The 27,562-nt window shown below is 42.1% G+C and overlaps 1 protein-coding gene and 1 pseudogene across 1 annotated transcript; both read right to left on the reverse strand.

Moving 5' to 3' along the window:
• Window positions 1–3,555: 3,555 nt before the first annotated feature.
• Window positions 3,556–13,002, reverse strand: LOC113882680 (annotated as a pseudogene).
• A 148-nt stretch (window positions 13,003–13,150) lies between these two features.
• On the reverse strand, window positions 13,151–14,196 carry APCS (amyloid P component, serum). The gene is made up of 2 exons (XM_027528992.1): window positions 14,030–14,196; window positions 13,151–13,919 (listed from the first exon to the last, which is right to left on the reverse strand). The coding sequence occupies exons 1-2, from the start codon at window positions 14,091–14,093 to the stop codon at window positions 13,309–13,311; spliced, it is 675 nt and encodes a 224-aa protein (XP_027384793.1). The 5' UTR covers window positions 14,094–14,196; the 3' UTR covers window positions 13,151–13,308.
• Between the last annotated feature and the right edge of the window lie 13,366 nt (window positions 14,197–27,562).

The raw sequence follows: 27,562 nt of genomic DNA on the forward strand, positions 1-27,562 counted from the left end.
TGACATACTCCTTCCCAATTTTGAACCAGTCTGTTGTTCCATGTCCAGTTCTAACTACTGCTTCTTGACCTGCATACAGGTTTCTCAGGAGGCAGGTAATGTGGTCTGGTATTCCCATCTCTTGAAGAATTTTCCACAGTTTGCTGTGATCCACACAGTCAAAGGCTTTTGTATAGTCAATGAAGCAGAAATAGATGTTTTTCTGGAATTCTCTTGCTTTTACTATGATCCAGTGGTTACTGGCAATCTGACCAATCTGACCAGAGGTCAGCTTGAACATCTGGAAGTTCTCAGTTCATGTACTGTTGAAGCCTAGCTTGGAGAATTTTGATCATCGCTTTGCTAGCATGTGGAATGAGTGCAATTGTGTGGTAGTTTTAACATTCTTTGACATTGCCCTTCTTTGGGATTGGAATGAAAACTGACCTTTTCTAGCCCTGTGGCTACTGCTAAGTTCTACTCTCAGCAACTTTCCAAGTTGCTGAGATCTACTCTTGCTGCTACTGCTACTGCTGCTAAGTCGTGTCAGTTGTGTCCGACTCTGTGTGACCCCTTAGACGGCAGCGCACTCTTAGCAGCTTTCAAATATGCAATATAGTATTGTTACCAAGTCATCATGTTGCTTCTTACAGTCTCAGAACTTAATTTATCTTATAACTAAAAGTTTGTACTTTTTCATCACTTTCACTTAACACCCCTATCCCTTCCTCTGGTAACCATCAAAAACAGAACAACCTATTCTGCTTTCTTTCCTTTTTTTTTTTCTGAGTCTTTTTTTCTTTTTAAAATTCCACATATGAGTGAGTTCATAAACTATTTTTCTTTTTCTGACTTATTTTACTTAAGGCATTATGGTAAGTGTCCTGATTCTTAATTTTATATGGCATATGACTCTTTGTTTAAAAACTTATTTGTTTTTAAAGTAAGATTTGAAGGTCCTACCCTCGTAAGTGTAAGAATGATTTTTTTATGGTAACTCCATGTCCTTTATGGAGAAGGAAATGGCAAGCTTTTCTAGTATGCCTGCCTGGAGAATCCCATGGACAGAGGAGTCTGGTGAGCTACAATCCATGGGGTTGCAAACAGTCAGACATGACCTAGTGGTTAAACAACAACAACAACAACAACAACAATAAGGGATTAGTAGCATAGGGACTGAATTAATACTGACCGTGAGGAGGGTCTTGAAGCAACTTGGCTTATAGAAAATCCAGAGAAGGAGAAATTACAGACCCAAGTGGCCCCACCTCTGTGAATCTGCTTATTACTTTGTTTTTAGATGACGGCCAACTGCAAAGAACCCAGAAAGGCATAACAGATATGTCTCGCTGATCAAAACATGCCAGAAAGTCCAAGCCTGGTGCTTCATACATAGTTGGTGCCTGACTATTCTATGGGGATTTAGTAAGCACCCATTCTACCTAGCACTTTACTAGGCACGAGGCATAACAGTGAGAGAAACAGTTCTGATTCCTAACTTTATATGGCAGATCATATATCTGATCCTGATACACTTTTTGATTCAGTGATAGAAAGCAACTCATAAGTGACAAAAGCACAATGAGAAAAACACTATCCTAGTATAATTTTGCACAAAGAACTATAGGGGCTAATAAAAAAGAGTAACTAATTTCCTAACTGGGAGTGAGGTAAATGATGCTGCTCTAGAAAACGTAAGGTAGCATTTATAACCAGATAATAGTCAGTACAGAATAAATAGGTAAGGGGATTAAAAATGTTTTTTGATGACTAGTGAGGCAGAATTAAAAACACTGTATTTATAAAAGGGGTCTTTCATACTTTCAGAGGAGACAGTCTCATTTTGGAGGAATGCATGCCCCCACTCCTCAGGGGGTGCTGTCTTCAGGCATAGGAGAGATGGCTTCACGGAGGGTTGATCTTAAGAGCACAGTCAGGGCAGATCTATGGCAAGTCCAGGATTTTCAAACCCAGCTCTTGACCTTTCAAGAGCTTTTATAGGAAGACTTGCTGCTATGGTGTAGAAATTTCAATGACGCAGAACAGAAATTAGAGGTGACAAGGCCTTGGAAGAAGTATGGTCTTCCCACCTAGATTCTCTGAAGTCTGTAAAGCTAGATGTTACTGTAGAGGAGTTCCTTGAAAGTTACCTACCCCTTCTCAGTACGGGGGAAAGGAAATCACTCCCTTAAGTAAGAAGACAGAATTAAGGGATGAGCAGAGAAGCATTTTTGTTTTAATACAAAATACTTTAGTAGAAAAATGCACAGGACCAGAGTCTTTAACTCTCCCTAGCACCACCCAAGGCAACAATATAGCAAGTATGTCCCAATTTTCATGAAACCAGAAGAACTCCCTGAACGCCCTGGGGAAGGATTGTTTCCTTAAAGGAGACCTAGTAGAAGTAGATATAGATATTATTTTCTTTCTTAGCCTTTTTTTCTTTTTTTTTTTTTTGGTGAAATGAGTAATCACTGAACAAATCTCTGAACTACTTCTGACTACTGGTGCTGTTGGTTTTGTTCTAATTCTTCTTTATGGTACTATCCAGAAAGTGCCATGGTGTGTGCCAGCAGAGTATCTTTATGGTTCTCAATCCAAAAAAAGTATGGCTCTTTTTGACCAATTTATTATTCTTCATATTGATTAGAGAGAAACTGACTCCATAAAGAGAACCAGCAGCTGAGAGAATGGACTAGCACAGTCAGATTATAGAGAGGTGAGAGTTGTTCGCAATTTATAGCCCTGGCTAGCACTCTGACGGAGAAAGCAATGGCACCCCACTCCAATACTCTTGCCTGGAAAATCCCATGGACAGAGGAGCCTGTTGGGCTGAAGTCCATGGGGTCACTAAGAGTCGGACACGACTGAGCGACTTCACTTTCATTTTCACTTTCAGGTACTGGAGAAGGAAATGGCAACCTACTCCGGTGTTCTTGCCTGGAGAATCCCAGGGATGGGGGAGCCTGGTGGGCTGCCATCTATGGGGTCGCACAGAGTCGGACACGACTGAAGTGACTTAGCAGCAGCACTCTGAAGATACTGGATGGAAGCAAAGGCTCTAGTATAAACCAAATAATAAAGACTGAAATTCTGAGGACTAAATCGGTGATTTCAAGGCTTATTAATCAAAAAAAAAAATAACACACATCTCATCTTTCTCAAAGGTTCTGATATACTTTTCTTCCTTACCACCGACTATTCTTATCTTGCTGGGAAGATTTTGTCCAAGTTTTATTTTCTGTAGGTTGTATTATGAAAGTAATAGAGATTAAATTTTTTTCAAACATAAAATACTCACATTAATATGCTTTAAAGAAGTCTGCTGCCCTACTCTGAAAATTTGGATGTGTTTTTAAAAAAATCATGCCCATCTTCCTTGACCTCTTATATACTCAAAAAATTGAAAATGCTTGGACCAAAGTTTGAAATGTATGGAGACAAAGTTGACAATTTTTGCAGTGAAGATGTTGAAGCAAGATATGCACAGCTCATTACAGGACAGATTGCACAGGACAGACTTGAGGTTGAATGCATCAAGAACACATACTGTTCTTTATAAAAAGGGTTGATGGATTAAGAAATGTTTCTGCAGATAGCTCTGCACAGGGCATCCTCGGCCTCATTACTCCTCAGGGTGTACACCACAAGGTTCAGTAGGGGGGTGATGACAGTGTAGGTCACTGAGATCAGCTGATCCTCATCCTTGCTGTTCTCTGACTTGGGCTTGAGGTAGGCAATGGAGGCACAGCCATAGTGGACAATGACCACAGTGAGGTGGGAGGCGCAGGTGGCAAAGGCCAACTTCTGGCCTTTGGTTGAGGTGATCTAGAGGATGGTGGAGATGATGAGAATATAGGAGGTGAAGCCCAGGCCCATGATAACCAGGATCACAGACACACTGACAACAAAATTGATGATCTCATTCTCTCTATACAGGAGAATTTTATGACAGGGAGAGTGTCACAGAAGAAATGACCAACCACCCTGTGATGGAAGGGTAAAGTAAATATGGATATTGGACAGCTGCCATGGCCAAGCCAATGCTGTAGTCTCCACTCATCAGTTGGATGCACACCATCCAACTGATCTTGCTCATGATGAGTGTGTATCTCAAAGGGTTGCAGATGGCCACGTAGTGGTCATACCCCTTCCCCATGAGCAGAAAGCAGTTGTTGATGGTTAAGGTAAGAAAGAAGAATATTCGAATGGTACAGCCTGCCAGGGAGATTGGTGGGTTCTGGGCTACGAGGTCAGAGAGCGTGCGTGGAATTGTGACCAGTGTGTATATGGCCTTTGAACTGGCCAGCATTCTTAGGAAGAAGTGCCTGAGAGTGTGGAGGTGATCAATGTGGATGATGCTCACAATGATGGCATTGCCAGCCAAGGGTAATGTACAGGATGAGAAAAACCATGAAGAGGGTAATCTGCTGTTCATGGAATGTGGAGAATCCTAGGAAAATGAACTCTGTCACTTCTGTGAGGTTTTTTTCTCTGCATTCTTCAGTTTCAGTGTCTGAGAACAATGCAGGGAGTCAACATCGAGAAATTCCCATTGTGGTGTGGACTCTAGAACAGGGATAGAGAGAAGACAGATAGAGGACAGACAGATACGCACACATGAGTCGATTTCCTCACTGTATGATCAATAGGTAGGGTGCTGGCACAGCATTATGGCTTCTTTAGCCCCCTCCCTTTTTCCAGTTTTTGCTATCTCCTTTACCTTTTGTTAAGCCTCTAAGGAATGACCAATATGTGAGACTACTGCACACATTCTTTCAAGTTCTTATCCTGAATATGTTGTTTTTGTAGAGAGTGGATGAAAGACTGTTTTGTTTTAATGATGTGTAAGTCGCAAAGAGTCAGACATGACTGAGCGACTGATCTGATCTGAAGCCACAGTACCCTTGAGTGTACACATCCTAGCTTTGCCTTTCTCTTCTAGGGAAAGTATGAGAAGTTGGGAAAACAAAATGAAGATGAGAGAGTTAGACTTACTGAATTAAAAATCACTGGTGCCACTTAGGAGAAATTTCTGAGAACAGTGTACAAAATTAATCTCAGGAGAGCTGGTCTTTAGGGACACGTTAGCAAGAGTGAAGATGAAGGATTTGGGGCTCAGCCCAGACGGTCTAGGTGAGACAAACCATTGGCAAAGTTGCTTTGTTGTGAAAGTAACAACAGGGATTTGAGGGTTTAGGGATGGGTAAACTAAGGAGAAGGCAATGGCAACCCACACCAGTACTCTTGCCTGGAAAATCCCATGGGCGCAGGAGCCTGGTAGGCTGCAGTCCGTGGGGTTGCGAAGAATCAGACACGACTGAGTGACTTCACTTTCACTTTTCACTTCCATACACTGGAGAAGGAAATGGCAACCCACTCCAGTGTTCTTGCCTGGAGAATCCCAGGGACGGGGGAGCCTGATGGGCTGCCGTCTATGGGGTCGCACAGAGTTGGACACAACTGAAGTGACTTAGCAGCAAACTAAGGAGAAAAGGGGAAATTGTTGGAAAAGAGAGGAGGATCAGCAACATGTCAGAAGGCTGGACCTTGAATGAAAGAAATAGCAGTTTCTTTTTGGCAGAGGGACTTAAAAATAAAAACATTGTAATAATTGATTTAAAATTGCTTGCTAACTTATATTTTTGTTGCTCAGTTGCTAAGTTTTGTCTGACTCTGTGACCCCATGGACTGCAGCATGTCAGGCTTCCTGGTCCTCTGCTATCTCCTCGAGTTTGCTCAATTTCATATCCATTGACTTGGTGATGCTACCTAATCATCTCATCTTCTGCCACCCTCCTTTCCTTTTGCTAAACAATGTTGTGTTGTAAAGTTTCCCAAGAGCCCCAAACCTTCGTTTAGAGTTGTCATGTGTACAGTCTTGAGTTAGTGGTATTTGGAAAGTGCAGACAGGTGGGTGATGGCCATGCAGAAAAAGGGTGCCATGTGCAAGAGGTGAAATCCAGAGGCAGGAAGAAAAACTTCTTGCTGGTAATGACTGGAAGGAACACAAGGACCTCTCTTGTTCTGTTCTACTTTGCAAGCACACACAGTATTTCCTGGAAATTTGGTGAGGGACTCTGGGATTGGCACCATATTTCAAATGGTAATTTGAACCACTTTCCACAAGGAACAAGGTCATACGAGCAAGCTGGAGGATTTGGGAAAATCTAGAAAACTTCCACTAGCAATCTAGGAATCTATATTCTTAGTGAATCTTTCCTGGGAATCTAGGGAGCACAATACAGAAAATGTGGATATTCTGGAAAGTACTCCATCACGGAAAATAAGGAGGCAGACATTTAGAGTAGAAATGAGGGGGACTTCCTTGGTGATCCAATGCTTAGGTGATCCAATGCAGAGGACATGGGTTTGTTCCCTGATCTGGGAACTTAAGATCCCACATGCTGTGCGACAACTAAGTCTGTGAGCTGCAACAAAGAGCCTGTTTGCTGATATCACATGCCACAATGCTGATCCCATGTGCTGCAACTAAGACCCAACACAGTCAAAAATAAATATTAACAAAATAAAGTAGAAATGAGTGTGCCACTAAATAAAGTAACTTGTATTAAAAAGGCTGCTGAGATACCAGTTGGATAGATTGAGATGAAAGAGAGTGTCAGTGCAACTCTAAGCTTTTCAGGAAGAATGAGAGTTATACAGCTATGGCTCCTTAAAGGAAAAATTCAGTTCATCAGTCATGGTAGCCACATTTCAAGTACGAAAAAGGAACATGTGACTAGTGGCTACTCTGTTGGGCAGCACGCATATCAAACATTTCCTTCCTTGGTGAAAGTTGTGATGAACACTGCTGCTCTGGTGCATTACCGTAGACAGACATGTGGAATGCATGAAAAGCAAAAAAAAAAAAAAAGCTATTTAAAGAACAATAACATGGTGTGCTGCCATATGGTTAAAAATGTGTGTGTGTGTCTGTGTGTGTGTGAATGCATATTTTTATATATGCAAGATGTCTGAAAGAATATATAGCTGATATTATGGGTTAACCATTATGTTCGAGTAGGGATGAGATTATATGAAACTTTTTTAATGGCTGTATTGACAATGAAGATTATGGGCCTTATTTTAAATTATTTTAACTCTGAGTATAAAACTATAGCTCATAGTATGGAGAAGGTAAAGGAGGATAACAGCTGAAAACAGATATTAAATCGAGTAAGAAAGAGGTCACTGGTGATGTACTGGCCAATTTCAGTAGAGTCTTGGATTGGAAAGCCAGGTTACAGGGAGGTAACAGAACTTTTAACATGTCATAGATAACAACATCAGATCTTACGTGCTTTCCCCCTTTCCTGATGAACCTATTGCAATGAGTTACAAAAAATAGCTAAGGAGGTATTGAGCCGGCAAAGCTGCAGGCATATTTGGAGCCAGAGAAGAAAACGACAATAGTAAGCTGAATTGAGTTGAAAGAGAAAGAGAAGAGAAAAGAAAAAAAAAAATCCCAGGACTCTTTAGGGCCTGAAAAGTACTGCTTTCACCCCAAATCAGCCAGATTTGTTGTTAAGCATGCCTCAGGTAATTATAAAGTTACCTTCTTCAAAGAAGTTATAAAGTTATAAAGAGGATGGCTGATGACCAGGGAATGTGGCCCAGGTATATAAGCCCAGGAGAAAAAAGAGAGGGGAGAAATAAGTTTATTGCCTTTGGTGCACATTTGAATTGGATTGCACAGACAATGAAAGACTATCTTAAGGCAGGATATTCTTAGAATGTGGCAAAAAAATGCAAAAAGAAGGCCAGATCAAGACGTGTGGGAGTATATAATGCAAATGTTCAATGCAAATGTTCAAAGCAGTGTTCTTTCCATGTTGCATTTATTTAGAGGCAAGGTGCACAGTAGGCAGGGAAGAGTGAAGCCCTGTCCCTAGAGGGAGCTGTCACTTCTGCTGCCTAGTAACTCAAGTACAGCCCAAGCCTCAACATTCCCTTCAGACAAGACGAACAAATAGTGCTGCAGTAACTGGGATTCACCCTCCATAAAGTGCAGGCTTCTCTGTGACTCAAACAGTAAAGAATGTGGCTGCAGTGAGGGAGACCTGGGTTCAGTCTCTGGGTTGGGAAGATCTCCTGTAGGACGGCATGGCAACCCAACTTCAGTATTCTTGCCTGGAGAATCCCCTTGGACAGAGGAGCCTGGTGGGCTACAGTCCATGGGGTCACAAAGAGTTGGACACAACTGAGCGACTGAGCACAACAGTGGCTTCCCTGTTGGCTCAGACAGTAAAGAATCTGCCTGCAATGTAGGAGACCTGGGTTCAATCCCTGGGTCGGAAAGATCCCATAGAGAAGGAAATGGCAACCTACTCCAGTATTCTTGCCTGGGGAATTCCATGGACAGAAGCTACAGTCCACGGGATCGCAAAGAGTCAGACATGACTGAGCGACTGAGCACAGTGTACTTTGGTGACTGGCTGTGCTTCCTAGGCTGGGTGTCATATGCTCATCACACTTGGAATGTTTTTCCAAGCGTTCTTCCCAATGATTGTTCTCCATTTCAGGAGTTCTAGGGTGTGGTCACTCCATCTTGTCACATCTTCAGGGGTGTTGTAGCATGAAGGAATGAAATGGAAGATGAAGGGCAGTTGCTTCCTATCTCATTTTTAACCTGTCTTTTTAAAAAGCACAATCCAAAATTGTTACTGTAAAGATAGGTGTTGTTGAAATAACCAGCAGAGGGCTGATAACTGCCTCTGGAGGTGAGGGAGGCCCCAGTGAAGGAGATGGGGAAGTATGGGACGTGGGAGTAAATCACATTGCATTCTTACCTGGAGTCAATTCAGTGAACAATCCCCAGTGTTTGCCTTGGGAGGGGAGAAGTTGCAGGGGGCACCATGGTGCTGAAGTGGTGTGTGGAATGGGGGCGTTGATTATACCAGTGGAGAATGGCTGGGTTGCGTTCTCAGCAGTTGGAACAGGTGTCAGTGAACTTAAGGATACTTTTAGCACCAGATGATCATCCCCTTTCTTCGTCCTGGTTACTCTTGTGAGCCAGCCCAGCCAGAGTGACTGCAGCTGGGCACTGGAGCAGCAGCCCTTCTACCATCCAAATCTGGGTCCTCTCTGCTCCTGAACCCTAGGGGCGTTTCTGTGTAAGTGACACGCTAGCAGACAATCTCAAAAGCACAGTATAGAACAGAAAGAAGCTTTCAAAATGATTTAAACACTCCAGAAGGACAAAAACCCTGTGGGGGAGTAAGGATACTGAAATGTGCTCATGCATCAAAATTTTAGTCATGAAGCCGAAATTCTGACTAGAGGAAAAAGAAAAATAAGATAGAGGGGAAAAGCACAATTTGAGGGTGTAAAGGAAATACCATTTGCAAAGGGAAGAAATTATGACAAAACCCATGGATTCTTAAAAATATCTAGATCTTTATAAGCAAAATCTGTGCCTAGAAACCGAATCTGTGTTTAAAAAAATAAACTATGCAAGGTAGGCTAAGTCTCTATAATTGTATTTTGAGTTAAAAGGAGTCGTGCTGCTAAAAAAAAAAAAAAAAATGATGTTGTCTTTTGCCAGGCTTTCCATCTTGTCCTGCCTGTCCTTTCTTTTCCTTTCATTAAAGAAAATAGATGTAAGGTGCCAGGAATGGAGGAGCTGACTTCTTAAGAAACTGATGATTATGTGAACTATTTGAATAAACAAGAGAGTGATGACTTTTCTTTGGGACAGAAGCCTTCCCATACCCAGAAGAATCCTCCCCCTTGCCTTCTTGAGTCTGTAGAATCTGCCTGTGCTCTTTTCTGGTTATAGGACATAGCAGGCAATTATGACTTATTTACAAGAAGTCACTGCAATGTCAAGAAAACTGACTGTCATTTTTTGCTAGAATAAATAATAGAACCAGGGTCTCCTGCATTTCTGGCAGATTCTTTACCACCTGAGCTACCAAGGAAGCCCTAGTAGAATCTTAATGTCATACAAAACTCAGCCTTATTAGGGTCTAGGTCAGCCTTACTACATTATTAGATCACTCACAGTAAATTGCACTTTGGCTGAAGCATAAGGTGACACATTCGCACTGAGCAAATCTGACCTTCAAGGAGCAGTCCCTTTAAAGTCTGATTTGACGGGGACTCTCAGGAGGATTCCTGTTGTCTAGCTCTTGTCTCCTGGGTTTATTTGCCAAGAGACTTACTGTGTATCCCATGGGTCTGAATGGAGTCAGAATCCTGAAATAAGTCCAGATATCTCATACAATTGGATCATGCCGGGAACACTGGGCAGGCTCTGGTCTCACATGGCCTGACTTTTTCTTTTTCTCCTGGAGAAAAATTGCTCACCTCAGACAAAGATGTGTTGAATGTCACATGGCACTGTCTTCTGTTCTTTTGAATCTACGTTAGTGTGTTGCTCCTGCTTAGTTACTCTCAATGAAAATGTACTTGTATAAAAGTCAGATGTGATGACCCTCAATGTCTATGTGAAGAGTTTACCCTATTTCTGCTACTAACAGGGGACGTACATGGGTTTGGTTAGGTAAGGGGTAGGTTTGGGAGCAGAGGCTGAAAACAGAGAATGAACTTTTCTGTTTGTAGGAATATACCAAGAAGTTAAGGCAGATGATTTAAAGATTTAGGTAGTAAGTCTCAGTTTCTTTTACGTCATAGGTGACACTTAGCACTTGTTGTTCAGTTGCTATATTGTGTCTGACTCTTTGTGACCCCATGAACTGCAGTGTGCCAGGCTTCCTTGTCTTTCACTATCTCCTGGAGTTTGCTCACATTCATGTCCATTGAGTTGGTGATGCTATCTAACCAATCTCATCCTCTGTTGCCCTCTTCTTTTGCCTTCAATCTTTCCCAGCATCAGGGTCTTTTCCAATGAGTCAGCTCTTTGCATCAGGTGGCCAAAGGATTGGAGTATCACCATCAGCCCTTGCAATGTATATTCAGGAAATCTTTAAGACCGACTGGTTTGATCTCCCTGCTGTCCAAAGGACTCTCTCAAGAGTCTTCTCCAAGCACCACAATTTGAAAGCATCAATTCTTTGGCACTTACCCTTCTTTATGGTCCACCTCTCACGTCCATACATGACTGCTGGAAAAAACCATAGCTTTGACTAGAGGGACTTCTGTTGGCACAGTGATGTCTTTGCTTTTTAATACACTGTCTAGGTTTGTCATAGCTTTCTGCACTTACATGGTGCTGGAACATGTACTGAGTAGGTGTTGTGTTATCAATTCTGATCCTCACAAGAACACCATGAGGTTACCATGAGAAGTTGGTGTAGCAGCTAGAGCTCTGGATGAAATATTTGCCTTTGCCTCCTTGCTCCAGACACAGTTGGATCAGCCCCTTGTAGACTATGGACCTTAGTGTAACTTACCAGTAACATTAGATGAGTTTTGCTTTGGATCCTGTGGTTGGATGTGACATGATGTGTGTGCTTGACTACTGTCCCAGTGTATGATGGAATCCCTGAGCATCTCCCGTATTGAACTCACAGAAGAATGGTTACAGCGAGAAAAAACCTAGATGGAAAATTCTGGAACACAAATGCAGTCTAGTTTATAAGTTAATCAGCTATTTAGTCTTATTCCCAGGTGGTACTAGTGGTAAAGAACTCATATGCAAATGCAGGAGATGTTACGAGCAAGGGCTAGATCCCTGGGTTGGGAAGATCCCCTGGAGGAAGGCATGGGAACCCACTCTAGTATTTTTGCCAGAAGAATCCCATAGACAGAGGAGCCTGGTGAATGACGGTCCATAGGGCTGCAAAGTCGGACAAGACTGAATCGACTTAGCATGACAACATGGTAAGAATTAAAGGTGACTGAGATCATGTTTCAGCTTTCCTTCTCTTCTTTGAGTGTTCTTGGACACCTGTTCTTTCTAAATAAGAAGAAGTACCATGAATGCCTAGAAAGTCTCCATGTTGCTTTTCTAAGGTGACTACATACTGATGCTTTCTAGCGAAGAAAAGAGAAAATCTTTTCTTAAAATCCTCACTCTGAGCTAAGGCATATCCGAAGCCCAAGCAGACCTCATTGCTTTAACCTTAGAGCTCTCCATGAAGTTTCCCATATAAAACATAGAGAAAGTTGCAAACACTCTCATTAAGGAAAACTCTTTTATAGAGTCTTCCGGTTATGACCAGCCCTGGGGCCGTGTTGTTGAAAGCTCCAGCCTACTTTATTGTGTCTGTGCCTGCCTCTTTGTCCATCCTGGGTGAATGGACACCAGTTAGAAGTAATCACTTGGGAAAAAAGAAAAGTGAAAAAAAAGAAGCAATCACTTGGTTATTCTGAAGCTCTACTGGATGCTGTCTTTCTGACTTCCCTTCGCTTCATGCTCTGTTATCTGTGGGCAAAGCCTGCCTTATTTCTCATATGCAGCCAAACTTTCTTTGGAGTCCTTGCTTCTCTGAGAAGGGAATTCATATCTGTTGAGGATATGCCAAACACTCTGCTCCATAGTTTTAATAATAATGAAGATAACTACTAATAATAGCATCTGATAATTATTTTGTAGTGTTGTAATTGGGATGCCTGTTGCTGTGCTAAGAGTTGTATCTTAAAGAGATAAGCTGAGACCAGTTAATGGGGGGTATGTCAAAGGGTTTAAGTTACATCCTGTGTGAAGTGGGGATCCATGGAAGGATTTTCAACTGGGAATTCATGTGAGCAAGATTCTTGATGACTTCAGGACAGTTTTATGGAAATCAGTCATTGTATGGTACCATTGGAATTTTTGAGGGGGGAAAAAAAAAGGCAGGCTTGCCTTTACCCAAAATGATCCAGACTCTTAAACATTTTTAGTTTTCATTTCTGCTGGTTCTAATTTTTTTTCCCCATCTCATTACTTGCTATCAAGTTCTCAACTGTTGCTTGCTTGCTTATCTCATTATAGTTGTCTTCTTGGCAGAAGCTCAGACCTCTTTTTGATTTTGTAGCTGGAAAACCAAATAGAAAGATTTCTGTTGCAACTCCACATGAATTTCGAATTGTTAATGCAATGATTATTAGTAGCATGTAAGTGTTGCTACTGACCATACTCATTGAGTGCTCTGACATATCTTTTTAGTTACTTAAAGATTTCCCTCCTCATAACTTGCAGGCTGATTTTTCTGGTTAATTAAACAATTTTCAAATAAGTAGATATAAGAGAAAATGTTTGGGACTATGACAAGCACTAAACAAATGCAGGTGGCATAATACATTTTTTAATTAGGCATACTTGTAGATGGGAAATTCAAAGAAGAAAGAGCTACAGATCTACAATTTAGCGTCCAGTTGCTTTAAGCAGAACTCTTGGGTATTGGTTGTTTCATTTTCAAGTGCTTTCATTGATTCCAGACCTCAGCCCCACACCATGGGCTTGACAATAACATAGCCTTTGATTTCATATTTCAAAGCCTGCCAGTCCAGGATGGTGGGACTGATGGACGAGGAACCCTGGTACACAAGTAAGATTTCTTCCGGCGACAGGACAGAGTCCCACATGTATAAATCCCCAATCTCTCCCATAAAGGACTGGTTCTTATCAAACCCTCCTCCATAGGAATCCTGCTCTTGTCCCAAGACAATCTTGGGGTGAGCTCCCACAGCATAACCCTGTTTCAGGCCCCTTTTCACCAGTGGCTTCCCGTTGATCCAGAATTCAGCAATGCCTGTGGAAGACTCCCAGCTGGTACAGATGTGCACTGGGCTGGGGAACTTCTCGGTAGCTCTAACAGTAACTTTGGTTTTTCCAATGTATAGACTGTACTCTCCAATTCCGTTTTTAAAAACCAGTAGCTCGTTATCCTTGCTGTGGATGTTGTAGGAGAAGAGGCTGTAGCCCCGGGAGAGATCACTATAGGCTCGGAGACACAAGGTCAAGTTCTTCAGAGGTTTCTCCAGCTTTGTGATCAGGGTCACATGGTCAGTGGAAGATTCTCTAGGAAACACAAATACCTTCCCTCTGAGGTCTGTGGACAGACAGGGAGAAACAGAGTGACCTTTACTATAAATGCAGGAGAAGAAGAACATTCAATCTTTTCTCATCTCATGTTCCTGAATCATACCCTGACCACCCTACCTGTCTGAGCAAAGGCTTCTGGGAGGATGATGAGGACAGAGACCCAAGACATCAGCTTGTTCATGTTCTTGGCCTGGGGCTGGTATAGCAGCAGCAATGACCAGGATGAGGGTACAGAGAGCACGGTGGTTGTTCACCCAGTTTCTGAGCTTCACATTATTAGATCTCAGGCATGTCAGGGTTTATATGCACCTCCAGGTAAGGATGGGGGTGGAGAGCACCAATAATGTGTGAGTGATTTTCCAGGCCTGCCCTGTGATGCCAACAGTCAGACCTATTGGTGGGGAAGGAAGAGCTGGAAAATCAATTGGGAGTTACTTATTAGATATGGGGGATGGCCAGAGCTCCACCCCACTGTGACCCAGATTCTGGTGCTGGGAGAGAGTGGGGTGGAGAGTAGTGTTATGGAAGAGATGAGAGGCCATGCTAGGCATGTCAGGAGGGCCTGACTTCACTCTTCAGGTGTCCCTCAGTCTGATGGCCCTGTGTCTTCTGTTTGTGGATATTCTGGGGTTCTGATTTCTACTGAAGATCTTGGAATCTCTTCATCTTTGGTTAATTCCATATTTACTGCTAAGGGGAGTGAGAGCATTAGAGTATCTGTATTTTCTGTCTCCCTGAAGATTAGTCCTTTTAGTCTCTGTCACTCAGCTCTGTTTCTTTTTTTGATTATCATGGTGTTTCTTTCTTTTTTTTTAATTAAGTTTTATTGGAGTATATTTGATTCACAATGTTGTGTTAATTTCTGCTGTACAGCCAAGTGAATCAGTTATAGATATACGTATATTCACTCTTTTTTAGATTTTATTCCCATATAGGTTATTACAATGTATTGAGTAGAGTTCCCTGTGCTATATGGTAGGTTCTTATTAGTTATCTGTTTTATATGTAGTAGTATGTATACTTCAATCCCAATCCCCCAGTTTATCTCCCCAACTCCTTCCCTCTTGGAAACTATAAGTCTGTTTTCCACAACTGTGACTTATATCTGTTCTGCAAATAAGTTCATCTGTACCATTGTTTTAGATTCCACATATAAGTGGAGTGATATTGATTCCACTTATATGATATTTGTTTTTCTCTGACTTGCTTCACTCAGTACGATCGTCTCTAGGTCCATCCGTGTCACTGTAAGTGGTATTATTTCCTTATTTTTGATGGCTGACCAATATTCCACTGTGTATGTGTACTGTGTCTTCTTTACCCGTCCCTCTATCAGTGGACACTCAGGTTGCTTCTGTGTCCTGGCTATTGTGTGTAATGCTGCAGTGAACACTGGGGTGCATGTGTCTTTTCAAATTGTGGTTGTCTCCAGATACTTGCCCAGAAGTGGGATTGTTGGATCATATGGCAGTCCTACTTTTAGTTTCAAAAAATGTGTTTACTTATTAAGTGATTTTTTGGACTGTGGTAGGTCTTTGTTGCTGCCCACGGCTTTCTCTATTTGCAGCTAGTGGGGGCTACTCTGTTTCAGTGTGCGGGTTTCTCACTGCTGTGGATTCTTGTGGGGAGCGAGCTCCGCCCGTGGCAAAGGTCATGAGGAAGGAGGCTTGGCATACGCAAAGGCGGGATCAAGCCTCAGGAGTCTCTCTGGAAATTCTCGAGCATCTACCCCCAAAACCAGAGTCTGCCTACTTTCTGCTTTGTGCTTTCACCTACACCTCAGACTTTACGGGGGGCTGTCCCCCACTACCTCTCTCTGAAACAAGAGTTAGCTTACAGCTCCAGTTAATAATTCCTGGGTGTGACAGTGTTTAACCTACAAACTCCTTTGGAAATCCTCTAGCCTGCCTGAATAGGTTTTTCCGGCCACATGTGATTGCTCAGAGCCTCCCAACTGTGAGAGGCATGAGATGTTCTAAACTGTCTAAATACAGATTCCTTTGAGCAGTTAAAAGATTGATTAGAAATTGTATTGGTGAAGGGTTTTTCACTTGTTGGGCCAATGTTTGCTGCTAAGTCTCCATATCCCTTACCTGCTGTGTCCCTGGCAGTGTATTGATTAATATAATTGGTGTAAATAGTAGCTTTAATGTTTGTAACCTGGGACCCTTGAGTTAATTCTTTTTCTTGTTATAGCCCACCACACCTTTGCTCTGTAGGAATGCAACTTTATCTAATGCTTTTGGAGGGTGGCGCTTGACTTACCACCTTTAGAGAAAAATAAGTTTTCTGAAGAAAGGGTCTTAAAATGTTAACAGGCCTCTGGGCCAGAAGATGATGCAAATCACCTAAACTTTTGCATATGATAAGTTTGCAGGAAGAAAGCCTGGCTTACTGCATGACTCTACCCCTTCCCCCATTATCCTCTATGCATAACTTAAGGTATAAAAACTACTTTGGAAAATAAAGTGTGGACCTTGTTCACTGAAACTTGGTCTCCCCATGTCGCTCTCTCTCCCAAATTCTGGCTGAGTCTCCATCTGGAGCGCAGAACCCGCCATGCTTACTAATTATGCCTGGGCTTCTAAGATCCGACCCGGGAGGCCTCAGTGTCTCCTCTCCTTCGGGAGAACGGAAGGACGCCTGCGGCCTACGTAAGTGGTGCAAGCTTCTTGTCTTGAAGTTTTATTGGTCTCCCGCGTAAACCAAGCTACTCAGCCTCTTTTCTGCACTGAATTTTCCTACTGAGCTATCCTCATCCTATTACTCTTTATATCTTTGATAAAATATTTAAATAAATAGGTCGCCGACGCCGTCCCCGCTTCGAATACCCTGGATCAGCCGGGGCTGGTCCCCGGCAGATTCTCTTGTTGCAGAGCACAGGCTCTTGGTGCTCAGCCTTCAGTAGTTGTAGTACGTGGGCTCAGTAGTTGTGGCTTGCAGGCTCTAGAGTGCAGGCTCACAAGCTGTGGCCCACAGCTAAGGCCTGTGGGATCTTCCCGGACCAGGGATCGAGCCAGTGTCCTTTGCATCGCAAGGTGGATTCTTCACCACTGGACCACCAGGGAAAACCTATTTTTAGTTTTTTAAGGAATCTCCACACTTTTCTCCTAGTGGCTGTATCAATTTACATTCCTGCCTACTGTGTAGGAGGGTTCCCTTCTCTCCACCCCTGATCAGCATTTGTTGTTTATAGACTTTTTAATGATAGCCATTCTGACTGGTATGAGGTGAGGCCTCCTTGTGGTTTTGATTTGCATTTCTTTAATGGTTAGTGGTGTCGAGCATCTTTCCATGTGCCTCTTGGCCATTAGTATGTCTTCTTTGGAGAAATGTCTACGTAGATCTTCTGACCAGTTTTTGACTGGGTTGTGTGTTGTTTCAACACTGTGCTGCATGAGCTGTTTTTATATTTTGGAGACTAATCCTTCATTGATCGCTTTGTTTGCAAATATTTTTTCCCATTTTGTGGGATGTCTTTTCATTTTGTTTATGGTTTCCTTTGTTGTGTGAAAGCTTTTAAATTTAGTGACAGCTGGGCATGGACCTGAAAGTCTAGTACTGTCCAATTTTAGGGCTAGTTAATTCAGCAGGTGAGCATTTCATACTCCTAGCATATCCCAACTTCCATGGCCATGGTCATGTTTATCATGGTGTTTCTTTATGCCAGAGTTTTCCATTCCTCTTTGTAACTGATTTTTCTTGTAACCTGTTTACTATTTGCAGAGATGTCAGCATCTCATTTGGTTTTCCTCTCTTCCTCTTTGGGTCCCTGGCCATTGAAGGTTCATTTATGTTAATCTTTGGTGATAACCCCAATAATACATTACACTTACATTTAGTATTAATGCCCAGGCACTACACTAGTCCTGGAGGTTGAGTGGTGACCTACCCTGGCACAACCCCAGTGACCTCTATCTTCATCCCCTCTGCTGTTACTTAAACTCTTATGCTACTGGCCACCACTCAAACCTGCTCTGCCTCTAAGATATCAAACTAAAGCTTTCCTTTCTCGCTGCATTATCTTCCTTTTTTCCTGTCCCTAAATTCTATGGAATCTTCGTGTTCATCCTCTTGTGCAGTCTCTTGTTCATTTCCTCTTCTCTCAGCTTATGGCAGACCTCTGGTCAGCCTTTTTAATGACATAAAAATTGCCACCAAAAACGCTCTCTACCATTGTTCAAATTATCCTTCTACTGCTCAGCTATAGACAGTTTCCACTCTCTCCTTTTTTCTAAGCTAAATCCCAGGTGGTAAAACCTTATATGGCTTGTGGCACAGTAAGGGTTAGTTGGAGTTGGGATTATACACCTTATTGTCTCATAATTAAATGCAGATCCTTCAGCTTGAAAGCCAGTGCCTTTCACAGTTTGGCTCCATCCTAGGCTTAATCTCTTAATCAAACACTGTTTTCTGGTCAAATACCTCTAATTGCTGTTTTTTATACATACCTGATTTTCCTGATTTCTTTCTTTTTTTTTTTGCTTTCATTTTGTCTTGAATTTTCTTTATCTATCTCTGTTTCGTAAAATCCTAACTACTGTTCAAAATCAGCCTCTAAAGTGATTCATTTCATGAAGATACCTTTGATGTCTCAATTAAACATTATTTCGCCTCTTTCCAACTCCCTATGAGGTTAGGACCAAAGACTTTGGAGTAAAATTTGCTAGTGGTTGACTATTGTGAAAGCTACTCAACCTCTCTGAACCTTCCTTTCCTTTTCTGCAAAACAAAGATAAACCTTTCCACCTTACAGTGTAATTGTGAGCATAAATGAGATATTATAATATGCATAAAGTTCATGGAATGGTGTCTGGATGATTATTGTAATTTTGAAGCTTTTATGGATGTCACTGTGTCTTCCCCATATTTATAGATGTTGGTGTATTTATCTCTTATGCTTAGTCTCTCAGTCATGTCTGACTCAGCAAAACCAGGACTGTAGCCCATTAGGCTCCTTTGTCCACAGAGTGGACATGCCCTTCTCCAGGGGATCTTCCCAACCCAGGGACTGAACCCAGGTCTCCCGCATTTCAGGCAGGATTCTTTACCATCTGAGCCAACAGGGAAGCCCATATTTATCTCTTATCCTCTCTTAATTGAAGCTGAGTATTACGTCTTATTTCTAGTTCACCTGTTTTACTTAACCATTATTTATGAACATGGAAGGAACCCAATATAAATTAATATTTGTGGAATCATATGATTCAAGCAGGGAGAGGAATTTTTACATAAAACAGTTTAGTAGCAACCAAAACCACGAATCCACTTGAGTAACATAAGAAGATCTGCTGGAAACAGGAAATGGGATGCAACTTTTTACTGGGAATCCAGGTACTAGGCTCTTCCCCTTCCCATATGTTAGTTAATGTATGCCATGAAATTTAGAGAATATAGCATTTACCAACTGCTTCTAGTTTTCATCAGAAATTATGAAATATCATTCTGTCAACCAAAGATGGTTTGGAGGTCAATGTGGAAGAGTCCCCTCTAATGGGAGATGTGGGTGTGAAGCTGGCCTGGGAATACGGCTACTGGGGTCGAGCGCCAGAGTTTGTAGCTGGGTGTGAAAATAGTATGTTCAATCCCTGTGAAGAGACCAGCAGGGCTAGAAAGTAGGTTTCAGTGTAGAACGGGAAAACAGAAGGAGAGGTGGGGCCTGATTCTGTTCTTCAATTTCCTTCTCTGGAATATGTTTCCTAGGCCTTGGAAGAAAACAGCCTGGGCTTAAGTAGTAGTCAAAGTGGAAACTCTGGATTCTTTCTGTTGCAGGAAGGAAGGTCCTGATGTCAGAATATAGGACAATGAATTCTGAGTCTTTAGAACCAGGTCGGGTTTTCAAGGTGAACCAATCCCTGTGGTTGCTGAGAGGCTTTTGGGTGCCTTCCTGCCAGTGAAAGTTTAGGTGAGAGATGCTGGTTTCTGTCTGGGTAGCTCTGGAAAGGCTGAGGATAGGGGAGTAAAGATGTAAAGCACTGGAAAGAGGCAGGTCACTGGTGTGCCTCAAGTAGTATTGCCCTGATGCCCTCAGCTGGCACACAATAAAACGTGTCTTCAGAGAGGATGGGAGAATAGAGCACTGGCAGTGCCACAGAAAGGGCATGGCACAAACTCAGATCTGGAAAAAGGCAGAGATGTGGCATGGAACTGAAGGTCATGTGTTGTGTGTTAATTGCTCAGTTTTGTTTGATTCTTTGCAACCCCATGAACTGTAGCCCGCCAGGCTCCTCTGGGTTACCAAGGGATTAAAAAATACTTGAAAGATACCTTCTAAGGCCTGGGGTATTTATAGAAGACATAAAGTCACAGTAACCCCTGGGAAAGACTGGAAAGGAAGAGACTGACGGGAGAAAAAACACGAGGTTGGAGAAGAGTACAGATTTTGGTGTGAATAAAGAATTATTTGCATGTGTTCTGTTGGCTGTAAGGAAATTTAAGGGCACGCATTTGTAGTAGATGAAAACAGACAGTGGAGACATTAAGAGCAACTGATTATCATCCTGAGAAGTGATTGAATAAAATCAAAGGTAAACAATTTCAGACTGGTGGCAGGGTCTTACGGTATAAGTAAAAGGGCAAACCTGAGATTAAAAAAAAAAAAAGATAAATAGAATATGGAACTGAATTAGGTTTTACTCTAAATTTCTGATTGCACATAATTTGGAAAAACAGGGTCCTTTTAATGCAGATAGAACAATTGCAAGGACATTCATTTGGAAGAGGTGCAGGGTAAATGATAAGTTTGGTTCCTAAAATGCTAAATTTGAAATGATAGTATGATCTACATATAGAACAAGCCAGTGGAGAATTTGATATATGTGAGTGCCACTTGGGATTAGAAATACAAGCTTCAGAGGAATCAACACATAAGTGATGATGAAACGAAAATAGATGATCTCTTTCAGTGGAAGGGAGAGGAGAGCAAAGGTCAGGGAACCAAGCACTGATGTGGGGGAGCATTTGCTTTTATGGAGTTGGAAGCAAGAGAAGAGTCAGGGAGAGAGACAAAAAAACACTGACAGAGAGAAGGATGGTGTGTATAGTGTCATGGAAACCAAGCCAGTGCAAGTTTCTAGGAGGCAGTGTCCACTGGTATTAAATGCATCAGATCTAAGTAGAAGGGATGCTGGATTTAGCAATAAAAACATCATCAGTGACCTTTGAAAGAGCAATTTCCTTAAAGTGAATGTGGCAGAAGCCAGGTTGCAGGGGATGATGGACGGAGGAAGGGAGGTCTTCCTTCCCTTAGGAACCTGTGCAGTAATTCTGACAAGGAACAAAAGGAAAGAAGCAAGATTTCTATAGGGGACTTGGGATCCATTGTGTGTTTCTCATGCAGATTATAGAGTGTGTTTTTGACAGAGAGGCTATTGTGTTTCTGCTTCTCACCCCATAACATTTCATCCAATGACAGAGAAAAATTGGTGTTCACCTGAGATTATGACTGACCTTTCCACTAAAGAAGCTATTTCAGACTCTAAATGCCAGGCTCCAGGCATCTGTTGGCTGACTCCTGCCTCCCCTTCCCAATTCTGGCAGCCTCACAAACCCACCTCTTCCTTTCCAGGTCTTGCTGATTTACAGGAGTCTTCCCTTGATCTAAGTTCTCTGTTCCTAGTTTCAGGGTTTGCTGGTAAAATAAGCTGCCTGATAAATTTGTCATCTCCTATCTACTTTTGGGTTCAGCCCTCTGTCTAGATCAGCCTCCCTCAAGGAAATCTCATGTCTGAATTCAGATTTCAACTGTCATGCCCCTCCAGAATGTCACAGTATTCATTTCTCGGCCTTTGTCCTTTACACCCCTGAATTATCACTCATTTATTTGGAATCACTCATCTTCATTCTCATATTTATAAAAATACACCTTGATTGATGAAGTGGATTTTTTGATCCATTAGAATTATTTTCTTTCTATTCCTTATAACCCGTTGGCCATAAGCATCTCCTTGCTGTTTGTTCATCATCCCTTTGTGAGTATAGCATCTTGGGGAGGTGCTATGAAAAGACGAAAAAAAATAATGGCAGGAACTCAGTGTAACTAAGTCCTAAGTCTGTTGAAGAGAAGACTCTCTCTGTGAGTGAGTGAAGTCACTCAGTCGTGTCCGACTCTTTGCAACCCTGTGGATGGTAGCCCACCAGGCTCCTCCGTCCATAGGATTCTCCAGGCAAGAATACTGGAGTGGGTTGCCATTGCCTTCTCCAGGGGATCTTCCCAACCCAGGGACCAAACCCAGGTCTCCTGCATTGCATGCTTTAACCTCTGAGCCACCTATATAGTAATATATTTCTTAGTCTACAGTTTTACAGAGAACACACACATTGAGAAAACAGGGGCAGATGTCTCAGGTGGGCGCTGAAAGAGGTCTTAGCTAGAGCTGTCTTGTTCTACTCTCGTCATCTTGTTCTGCCCTAAGCCATGTTTCTGCCTAGGACCTAGAGTCCATGTCAGGACAAGAGAATTTGCCCATGTTCAGCCATTTAATTCACATCTGTAAAACTGCAGAATGCAGAGAAAGAGCCTCACAGAAGCTGACAGAGCTCACCTGGCTGGACATCTCCAGCTTTGTGAGTGTTGTTGTGCAGTATCTTCACTTCAGGGAACAGCACTGTCCTGGCTCTAACCACGTTGGCTATGTCCTTCTGTTTTTTATCTTCGTCACCACCACCAGCTGTTGTGTGGTCATGTGAAAATCCCTGAGATGTAGAGTCTGTGAACAAGAGGGTGTGAGCCCCGTTGGTGTGTGTTTTATTTAGTATTGGCCCAGGTGTAGTAGTTATCTAGATATCATCTGGGCTCCATTTATATTTCTGTGATGCTAAAGTATATTAAACTTTCCTTTATTGCCACTCCTATCCATGGCATAAACCATTTATTTCCCACACCTACATTCAGGTGTTCATGGGCTTGCATCAACGCCCTCATCACTTCCACTATGCTTTGGATTGCTTCAGCTCAGGGCTTTGCCTCCTGTGCCTCCCACCTCACCGGGGTCATCGTCTGATGTGGTTGTGCCTCTGTCACTTAACTCGAGCCTGAACTGGTCAATTCAGTAGAAAACAGACCATCTCAGAGGTCTACACCATTGTCATGTGCTGTTGGACCTTGCTGTTTACAGTGTTGGGTATGTGGAGGTCAAGGATACCATGTACAGAGTTGTGGACACAAGCATTTCCCAACAGATTGACTCATTTCATCAGGAGACCTTTAGTCCTGGCCAGTGTTTTTTCCTGCTTACAGACATTTCACAGCTCACGAGTAGACCAAATAGAAAGCTGTGTTGTATATGAAAGCTATGGTACATATACACAATGGAGTATTACTCAGCCATTAAAAAGAAAACATTTGAATCAGTTCTAATGAGGTGGATGAAACTGGTGCCTATTATACAGAGTGAAGTAAGCCAGAAGGAAAAACACCAATACAGTATACTAACGCATATATATGGAATTTAGAAAGATGGTAACAATAACCCTGTGTATGAGACAGCAAAAGAGACACTGATGTATAGAACAGTCTTATGGACTCTATGGGAGAGGGAGAGGGTGGGAAGATTTGGGAGAAGGGCATTGAAACATGTAAAATATCATGTATGAAACGAGGTGCCAGTCCAGGTTCGATGCACGATACTGGATGCTTGGGGCTAGTGCACTGGGACGACCCAGAGGGATGGTGCGGGGAGGCAGGAGGGAGGAGGGTTCAGGATGGGGAACACATGTATACCTGTGGTGGATTCATTTTGATATTTGGCAAAACTAATACAATTATGTAAAGTTTAAAAATAAAATAAAATTTAAAAAAAAAAAAAAAAAGAAAGCTGTGTTGTGAGCTGGTTCACAGACTTAGCCTGCTCTTCTACTTATACTCTATAAAGAAGGCAGGAACCAGGCTTTCTGATCAGGGTACACATGACTACAGGGAGCATAATACTCCAGGAGAACTTTGATGACTTCTTTTTACAGAGGAGCATGTTAATTGAAAATCCTCCTGGCTTCCACTTCACTTGACCATTTGCTGCTTGGCTTTTGTCCATGCATGGCACAGACCTAGTGACAGTGACAGCAGTGACTTCAGTTAAAGAACCCCATGGACCACCTGAGACTTACCCCACTTCCGTGATCTCAGTTATATGATCCTTAATAGGTATTTCAAAAAGACTTTCCTTAACCATCCCTGGTTTGGGAAGATCCCCTGGAGAAAGGAATGGCACCCACTCTATTATTCTTGCCTGGAGAATCCCATGGACAGAGGAGAGCCTGGTGGACTATAATCCATGGGGTCACAAAGAGTTGGATACAACTGAGTGACTTTCACTCACTCACTCACTTCCTTAACCATTTGCTGATTGAAAAACAGTTGCAACAAGAGAGATCCTTCTTTCCATGAATTCATCCCAACTTAAAGTGTGTATTTAGGTGGAGTATGCTTTAGTGTTATAGGAGGAAAAGTCCCTTTAAAGTGACATTATTATTATAGCCTTGGAAATGGCACAGGGAGAACAGGGGGGTGTCTCTTCTCAAGGAATGATGTCTTCATTTAGAACTCTTTTAAAAAAGTTTGTCTTCTTGTTCCTCTAAAGCCTTTGAGAATTGTTAATTCCATAGTGGCTATGTGGTAGCTATTTGGAGTTCAGTTCAGTTCAGTTGCTCAGTCGTGTCCGACTCTTTGTGACCCCATGAATCGCAGCACGCCAGGTCTCCCTGTCCATCACCATCTCCCGGAGTTCACTCAAACTCATGTCCATCGAGTAGGTGATGCCATCCAGCCATCTCATCCTCTGTCGTACCCTTTTCCTCCTGCCCTCAATCCCTCCCTGCATCAGAGTCTTTTCCAATGAGTCAACTCTTCGCATGAGATGGCCAAAGTACTGGAGTTTCAGCTTTAGCATCATTCCTTCCAAAGAAATCCCAGGGCTGATCTCCTTTAGGACGGACTGGTTGGATCTCCTTGCAGTCCAAGGGACTCTCAAGAGTCTTCTCCAACACCCCAGTTCAAAAGCATCAATTCTTCGGTGCTCAGCTTTCTTCACAGTCCAACTCTCACATCCATACGTGACCACAGGAAAAACCATAGCCTTGACTAGACGAAACTTTGTTGGCAAAGTAATGTCTCTGCTTTTGAATATGCTATCAAGATTGGTCATAACTTTTCTTCCAAGGAGTAAGCATCTTTTAATTTTATGGCTGCAGTCACCATCTGCAGTGATTTTGAAGTCCCCCAAAATAAAGTCTGACACTTTATTTTCCACTGTTTTCTCATCTATTTCCCATGAAGTGATGGGACCAGATGCCATGATCTTCATTTTCTGAATTTGGAGTAGGTGTGGTTAATTCTGGGCAAGTGACTTTGATTGCTCTTTGCTAGCATTTTCCAATAAATTAAACCCATATCAATACCCATTTTCCCTTCTGCTAGGTAAGTGCAGGCTATAAGTTTATTTCCATCCCATGTCTTTTCCCAGTAGAGTTCTTGCTCTGAAGAGCTCTTCTTTATTCATATATTACACTTTTTTTCTTAGATGGGTGGTTATGTGTTTAATTAAGAAACTTTTATATACTTCCACTGTTAGAACTAGAAAATTTGTTGGAAAAAGCTAGTATAGGAACATCTATTTTTACATATTCCTATATTTTGGATATAAATGACACATTGCTATTTCAACTTCAAGGTCAATCTTTCCATATTGTATTTTGAGAACTTTTGTCATATTTTTAACCTCAAAATTAGGATTGAGGTACATTTTGGCCATGTGTGGTTTTCCTTTCTTCAACAGACTGCTTAAGGTCAAAAGTCTCAGGCATTAGTGGTTGCCTTCTCCTGGAATTTCTCTTTTGTTTCACACAGGAGACTGGGAGGATTAATAGGTGATGCCAGTGTCTTAGGATCAGCACCTGGTGTACCATAAAGGGCAGTTCTGAAGCTGAAGTCCACAGATCCTTAAGGGGCTCTTGAATAGGTTTAAGGGCATTTGTGAACTTTCTGAAATTGTGTGCAAAGTATTGTGAGCTTGGGCACATGTGCATTTTTCATCAGGTTTTCAAAGAAGTCTCTGATCTGCCAAAGATAAAAATCAATTGCTCTAGATTAGGGTTTTGTAAAGTTATTTTTACTCAGACCCATAGTAAGTAGTATATTTTGCGATGCTATATGCGTGCATACACACACACACACACACACACACACACACACATCTATAAATACACCTTGATCCAAATCATCACAAAACAATTCAAACACTTAAGTCAGGGAAATCCCAGAATGTTTGAGAAATGACAGGAAGTCCTATGTGGCTAGAGAGGAGTAACAAGAGTGCATAATAGAAAATATATTGATCAGAGCTGCCTTCATCATCATCAATTAGTTCAGCCACTCAGTTGTGTCTGACTATGTGCGACCCCACGGACTACAGCACGTCAGGCTTCCCTGTCCATCACCAACTCCTGGAGTTTGCTCAAACTCATGTCCATTGAGTCGGTGATGCCATCCAACCATCTCACCCTCTGTCATCCCCTTCTCCTCCTGCCTTCAATCTTTCCCAGCATCAGGGTCTTTTCCAATGAGTCAGTTCTTCGCATCAGGTGGCCCGAGTATAGGAGCTTCAGCTTCAGCATCAGTCCTTCCAATGAATATTCAGGACTGGTCATGATCAGCATCACTAACAGCTATTCTCTCTCTTCCACTCCTGCCCAACCCAGGCAGCACTAGTTGCTCCTTTCTGTCTGCTGATATAGTTGTTTGCACATATTTTAAGTATTTTAGTATTATTTATCATGGTGTATTCTATTAGGGATGTATATGTATCTTTTAGTAGAAAATTTGTCATACTTTCCCTCAAAATCTAAGTGCTGAGTATTTATAATGTGTCAACCACTGTCCTAAGGAGATTCTGTATCCCTAAGGAACTCAGGCTCTCAAGAGAGAGACCACCACATAAAAAAGTAGGCATATTTCTTCATTGCTCTTTGCTTTACTGCACTTTGAAGATACTGTGTTTTCTTTCTTACAAATTGAAGGTTTTCAGCAACCTGTGTTGAGCAAGTCAGTCAGCACCATTTTCCCAATTGGATTACTTTTTAATTAAGCTATATACATTGTTTTCCTAAACATAAAGCTATTGCACACTTAATAGACTGTAGTCTAGTGTAAACATAGCATTTATATGTTCTTGAGAAACCAAAAAATTTGTGTGGATCCCTTTATTGTGATATTCATTTTATTTTGATAATCTGGAACTGGATTCACAGTATCTCTGAGGAGTGTCTGTATGCAGAAGCTGGGATGGGTACACAATTAGGGAGATCAGGGTGGTAGAGGGTGTTGATGGAGAGTTTGTGCACAAAGGAATGAGCACTCAGTTCTACCTGGTGTAATTCAGGAGAGGATGAAGCCACAGAGAAGGATTAGAGTGTTCAACTAAGTGAATTGAAGTTGGGTAGGGTGAGAAGGACACGACTGAAGCAACTTAGCAGCAGCAGCAGCAGGGTGAGAAGGATGATGGTAAGCAAAGGGAAGAGCATGGCTAGCTCAGATTTGAAGGAACCTGAAGGACAGGCATGCTGGCATCCATCTCTGTATTCCTGGTACTCTGCACGGGGCTCTTAACACAACTTTGGATGGATGAACTCATAAGCTTCTACAAAGTATAAGGCCTT

The sequence above is a fragment of the Bos indicus x Bos taurus genome, chromosome 3 (assembly GCF_003369695.1).
Source record: "Bos indicus x Bos taurus breed Angus x Brahman F1 hybrid chromosome 3, Bos_hybrid_MaternalHap_v2.0, whole genome shotgun sequence".
In the NCBI taxonomy this organism is placed as follows: Eukaryota; Metazoa; Chordata; class Mammalia; order Artiodactyla; family Bovidae; genus Bos; species Bos indicus x Bos taurus.

Excerpts from the sequence above, each read along its gene's own strand:
- APCS (XM_027528992.1), bottom strand. The coding sequence starts at position 14,093 with ATGAACAAGCTGATGTCTTGGGTCTCTGTCCTCATCATCCTCCCAGAA. Across the intron at positions 13,920-14,029 it reads AGAAGCCTTTGCTCAGACAG|ACCTCAGAGGGAAGGTATTT; the intron begins GTAGGGTGGTCA and ends GTCTGTCCACAG.